The sequence below is a fragment of the Brassica rapa genome, chromosome A07 (genome assembly GCF_000309985.2).
Source record: "Brassica rapa cultivar Chiifu-401-42 chromosome A07, CAAS_Brap_v3.01, whole genome shotgun sequence".
In the NCBI taxonomy this organism is placed as follows: domain Eukaryota; kingdom Viridiplantae; phylum Streptophyta; class Magnoliopsida; order Brassicales; family Brassicaceae; genus Brassica; species Brassica rapa.
This window is the reverse complement of record NC_024801.2, coordinates 13,913,193-13,919,729: the sequence shown is the minus strand read 5'-3', so window position 1 is coordinate 13,919,729 and position 6,537 is coordinate 13,913,193. Positions and strand designations below refer to the sequence as shown.

Genomic DNA, 6,537 nt, shown 5'->3' with positions numbered 1-6,537 from the left:
TTACATATTATTTTCTTAAAATAAAAATGTAAAATGTAATCTTACATATGTTTAATGTAGTATTTCCATTTTTATGTTGTATGTTTTACATATATTTATTATTTTTAAAATTATATATAATGTTTTTTGTTGTTTTTATAAAACGGTAATGTTACATGATGGAGATAAGCCGTCTTTTTTTAAGTGAAAAATAGTAATCTTACATATGTTTAATATAGTTTTTCTATTTTTTTATGCTGTATGTTTACATATTTTTTATAATTTTCAAAAATAAGTAATATTAAAATGTAAAACTATATTTTATGCCACGTGTCATCTTTCGAGATTATATTATATATTTACTTATTATTTATTTTTCTTTATATTGTGTATTTTTATTTCTTATACTTTCTATTTACTAATAATTTTATATTTTAAGATTGATTTACATTTTAAGATAGATGTTTAAATACTAATGTACTTTTTCCATTTTTTTAAATTGTGTATTTCCTTTTCTTATACTTTCTATTTGCGTAATATCTATATTTTACATTTTAAGATAGATGTTTAAATCTTAATATATTTTTTCATTGTTTTTAAGTTGTGTATTTTTTTTTCTTATATTTTCTATTTACTTAATATCTATATTTTACATTTTAAGATAGATGTTTAATATTTAATATACTCTTTCCATTTTTAAAAAATTGTGCATTTACTTATTATTGTATATATAATTCGTATATTTATAATATTTACTTATTATTTTTTTTTTATATATTGAGTATTTCTCTTTTTTATACTTTATATTTAGTTAATGTCTATATTTTATATTTTAAGATAGATGTTTAAATCTTTACGTATTTTTCTATTTTTAATGTAAAACGACAATGTTTAATAGAAGAACTTGGACAAATAGTCAAACATATTTATGTTTATTGTAGTATTTCCATTTTTATGTTGTATGTTTTACATATATTTATTATTTTCGAAATTATATATAATGTTTTTTGTTTTTTTTATAAAACGGTAATGTTACATTATGGAGATAAGCCGTCTTTTTTTTAAGTGAAAAATAGTAATCTTACATATGTTTAATGTCACGTGTCATCTTTCGAGATTATATTATATATTTACTTATTATTTATTTTTCTTTATATTGTGTGTTTTTATTTCTTATACTTTCTATTTACTAATAATTTTATATTTTAAGATTGATTTGCATTTTAAGATAGATGTTTAAATACTAATGTACTTTTTCCATTTTTTTAAATTGTGTATTTCCTTTTCTTATACTTTCTATTTGCGTAATATCTATATTTTACATTTTAAGATAGATGTTTAAATCTTAATATACTTTTTTCATTGTTTTTAAGTTGTTTATTTCTTTTTCTTATATTTTCTATTTACTTAATATCTATATTTTACATTTTAAGATAGATGTTTAATATTTAATATACTCTTTTCATTTTTAAAAAATTGTGCATTTACTTATTATTGTATATATAATTCGTATATTTATATATTTATAATATTTACTTATTATTTTTTTATATATTTAGTATTTCTCTTTTTTATACTTTATATTTAGTTAATGTCTATATTTTATATTTTAAGATAGATGTTTAAATTTTTACGTATTTTTCTATTTTTAATGTAAAACGGCAATGTTTAATAGAAGAACTTGGACAAATAGTCAAACATATTTATGTTTATTGTAGTATTTCCATTTTTATGTTGTATGTTTTACATATAATTATTATTTTCGAAATTATATATAATGTTTTTTGTTTTTTTTTATAAAACGGTAGTGTTACATTATGGAGATAAGCCATCTTTTTTTTTAAGTGAAAAATAGTAATCTTACATATGTTTAATGTAGTTTTTTCATTTTTTAATGCTGTATGTTTACATATTTTTTACAATTTTCGAAAATAATTAATATTAAAATGTAAAACTATATTTTATGCCACGTGTCATCTTTTGGGAGAAATTTTTTCCGCTGATGTGGACGTCCTATGGAGCCTCAAAAGCTCCCTTTTATTAGTAGAGATTTTGTCCTCTTTGTATGGAGCCTTATTTATGGGCCCAAAACCTTGGACACTAACTCAGAAAATCAAAAAACGGTAAGTTAGACATGTGGGCTCGTTATCATACCAAATTGGCAATTTGGCCATGTTGCAGGCTTGCAGCTAGCGTCTCTACTAAATAGTTAATTCTAATAAATAAATATTTAATCTTCACTATATATTTATCTCATATAACCAGCCAAATTATTTTTCTGCAAAACAGTTTGTAATTTACTTCAGATATGTGTACAAAGTATTAAAGTATCAAATTCAAAACGAGTAGAAAATAATGAAAGTGACAAATTGATGAGAGTAAAGAACACAAAAGTGTTTATGGAAGAATTATATTAGACTCTCATGAAAATAATATTACAAGATGCATTGTTTATATAGAGAATAAATCAAACTAATTTCCTAAACTAATATGGAATATTATATAATAGATAATGATAAACTTTCTATTCTAATATATTGATGTATATCCTAATATTGACTATTGGATTAGATCAATCTTCTAGATCTCCCAATACCCTCCCTCAAGCTCATGCACTAATCGTTGCGGAGGCTTGATGAATGTCCCATAGCTTGCGATTTTGCAAGTAGAGATAGATGATCTGAGTTTTGGTTCGAATGTTTGTTTTATCCATCCTACAATGAGATGATTGTTTGCTTTGCAATCTTCACGGTAGGGTGAATCGGCTGCCGGTAGACTGCCGTAAAGAAATCTGAATCTTCGTGAGCTAATAGCCATACGAAAGTTGATGAATGAATGTTTGAATTGTTGAATGAATTTTCCTTGTTTCAAATCGAGAAACAAAGGAATAGAGAATAAGTTTGATGATTTGCGATTTTGCAAAGACACCAAGACTATGATTGAATAAAAATCTTCTTTTTCAAGTCGTGAATACAGAAGTTTTTGAATGAGAATTGATTGTTCTGTGATTTTGCAAGACAAACGAGAATATGGATGTTTTTGATGTTTTTAGTTTTGTTCAGGCTCTGATACCATGATAAATTGATGAGAGTAAAGAACACAAAAGTGTTTATGGAAGAATTATATTAGACTCTCATGAAAATAATATTACAAGATGCATTGTTTATATAGAGAATAAATCAAACTAATTTCCTAAACTAATATGGAATAGTATATAATAGATAATGATAAACTTACTATTCTAATATATTGATGTATATCCTAATATTGACTATTGAATAGACACTAAAAGAAATTTCATTTTGTTTTATTCCCCAGCTTTATGATTATTAATACTTTTTAAAATTTGTGGATGAGGTAGTGGCAGATCACAAGTCGCGATAGCCTGTGAGAATGGGATTAGGCATTTGTCAAAAAGGTTGATCCGTGATTTCTGGTTTATATTATAAAATCTAGTGGAGACCACTAGTTTAATTGATTTTAGTAGCTCCTCTTAAATCGTGGCCACCATTGTCGTTGTAAAAAAAAATGGTATACACTAATTACAGCAAACAAAAGTATATTTGGGATACCAAGATCTCCAAATTGATAGGAGCAATAAAATAAAGTTTCATCTTATTAATTGTAGAGTTTTCTTAATTGTATATGTAATAACATGTCAAAGTCAAAGTAAAAAAAACGTCAGAATTGTAATAGTTCTTTATATGTTTTGTTGCCAATATATATATATATATTTTTGGTTCAAATTTTTGTTACTGTATATAGCAATAGCAAAAGTTTCTTTCTGACAAAAGCAAAGTTATTCATAATATTACAATATATCCACGTTTGTAGCCTTGTAGGTCAATATACTTTATATTCATTTCTATGTATACAAAGCAACCCATGTTAGATTCCGTGCTACAAGCCAAATAAAGTATGATTTGATTGATAATTTGATATAAAGAGTTGGATTATACTTGTTGATTGATCTTGTTGGTTCTAATTATTATCTTTGAAACGTAAATTTATCTAGTATCGATAGCTATCATCTACAAAAACTAATGTCGGTGGGTTTTGAACTATCAACACAACATTGACGAACATATTTGAAGATCAGGACTGACAATAGTGGCCGTTCTTTATTTACCGGTACAAAATTAACATGCATCGTAATTTTTTGAACTTTTAAATTGAAGTAACATAGAGATATCCATCTTTCACGGAGGAAAGTGATGAGACCAAACCTCAGTCTAGTGTTATCCGGCGTATCTTCACTCTTGTGGGTCTCTTTTCCGGCGTCGCACCTTTTTCGGTGGTCGGCCGATTTTTGGTTCTGGCGTAAACGCTTTCTCTTCAGGTGTTTGGCGGCCGGCTTTAGTCTCTGCGTCGCACCTTATCCTCTGGTGATGACGGCGGCTTTATATCCGGATGTTCCGGTTTGTCTACTCTCTCCGCTTGAGCTTTTCCTGATTCGAAAGAGTTTCGTTCTCAGATCTGATTGTGAATCGGATCCTTAATTCTCGATCGTATGTGGTTGAAGCGTTTTCTCTAAGCAGAGACCGTTTGGTTTAGTCTTTGGTACGACGGTGGTTCTGCTACTGGATTTACTCTCGGCGGTGTCGATTGAAGTTTCCGGTGGTTGACGGTCCGGTGTTGAAGATTAAGGAGTTGTTATCGAAGTCTTTTCACTTCCAATCATCGTCTTCGTCGGTTTTCATTGAACGGGTTTCTGTTTCCGGTGTGTCCGGTGAAACGCCGATTTGAATTCCGACGATGACGTGCAAGTCGGTGAAGAAGGGTGGCGCTTTCGCTTGGCACGTGTCCCTACCGCGCATGACCTGCGCTTCTCGTTCAACCTGATGCCAGTCTCGTCACCTTCTTCCTTTGGACTCTTCCTGGCTGGGCCGTTGTGGGCCTCTTTGTTTTTTTGTTTTAATATGGCTGGGCCTGGATGACCTTAATCTTGTAAAATCCTCCTTGGGTTTTTGCCATTATAATACAGACGACAAAAAAAAAAAAAGAGATAAGCGTTGAGATGACAATTTTGTTTTGGTATGTTGTTACAATACATATATAGGGATAACTGATTAGATAATATCTGCTAAGAGCATCATTATCAATTGTCCCAATTGATAAGTCCTTAGAGTATTTAATTATTATTTGTAGATTAGGACTTTGTTAAGGACTTTTTGTTAAAATGATGATTATTGGTGGGACTTTTTCTGGGTCCTTAACTTTTAATTTTTTTAAGACAAAATTCCATTTTAAATTTAATAACACATATAAGAACAAACTAAATTATTACTTTAATAGAAAATTACAAACATTTTACATCCCATTTTATTAATAAAAAACAAACACACATTTTATTAATTTCATACAAACATAAAAATTACATATCATTTGGTAAATTTGGTAAATGTCCGTATTTATCCCAAATATGTTCGATCAAATCTTCTTTTAATTGTAGATGGCCTGCTGTATCCCGAACATCTGCTCGACGTCCCAATGTAGTACGGATATTTGTAGTCCGTCTGACTACAAAACTGGGATCATCATCTTTTCCTTGTTGAAATTCTGATGTGCGGAGGTAGGAATCTCGTTCATTCTCGACAATCATATTAGGGAGTATGATGCATGCTCTCATAATATTTCCTAATTTGTTTTTATCCCATAAATTAGAAGGATTTCTAACAACCGCAAATCTAGCTTGCAGGACTCCGAAGGCACGCTCAACATCTTTTCGCACGAATTCTTGTCTTTTAGCAAATAAACAAGGTTTTGGACCTTGTGGGAGTCGGATTGATTGAATAAAAGTAGCCCATTTCGGGTAAATACCATCGGCAAGATAGTAACCCAAATCGTACTCCCTTCCGTTGACATGGAAATGGACTTCCGGAGCGTTTCCGTTAATTATTTCATCAAAAACAGGTGATCGATCAAGAATATTAAGATCATTCATAGTACCTGGAGCTCCAAAAAACGCATGCCATATCCAGAGGTCCTGTCCAGCTACCGCCTCCAACACGATTGTGGGTTTGTCGGTTCCACGTGAATACATTCCTTTCCAAGCGGCAGGACAATTCTTCCACTCCCAATGCATACAGTCGATGCTTCCAATCATTCCCGGAAATCCACGTTGTTCTCCCACAGCTAGTAGTCTTTCAAGATCCTCCGGTGTTGGATGTCTTAGATATTCATCGCCAAATAAGTGGATTATCCCCGCAGTGAAATGGTGCAAACATTTTCTAGCTGTGGTTTCAGCCATCCGAACATATTCGTCAATGGCATCTGCGGCACCACCGAGGAGAACCGCCGAGGAGAACCGCCGTGACGAGAACCCACGAGAGATCGAGAGGAGAACTGCCGAGAGATTGAGAAGAGCACCGTGGGGAGATCGAGATAACCGGAGAACGCGACGGAGATGAGAGATCGAGAGAGAAGAGAGATGAGAGATCGAGAGACAAGAGAGATCGAGAAAGACATGGTTTCACAATTGACTCGATTTTGCCCTACCCCCTTTTCGTTTACTCCCTTCAGCCGACACGTGTCTCATTGGGACGGTTAAGAAAACTT

General features: G+C 30.8%; 1 protein-coding gene across 1 annotated transcript; it reads right to left on the bottom strand.

Annotated features, from left to right (window-relative positions):
• Positions 1–2,641: 2,641 nt before the first annotated feature.
• LOC108869000 lies at positions 2,642–6,501 on the bottom strand. The gene is made up of 2 exons (XM_033275528.1): positions 6,377–6,501; positions 2,642–6,324 (listed from the first exon to the last, which is right to left on the bottom strand). Exon 2 carries the CDS (start codon positions 6,227–6,229, stop codon positions 5,354–5,356), a length of 876 nt encoding a protein of 291 aa, XP_033131419.1. The 5' UTR covers positions 6,230–6,324; positions 6,377–6,501; the 3' UTR covers positions 2,642–5,353.
• Positions 6,502–6,537: the final 36 nt, after the last annotated feature.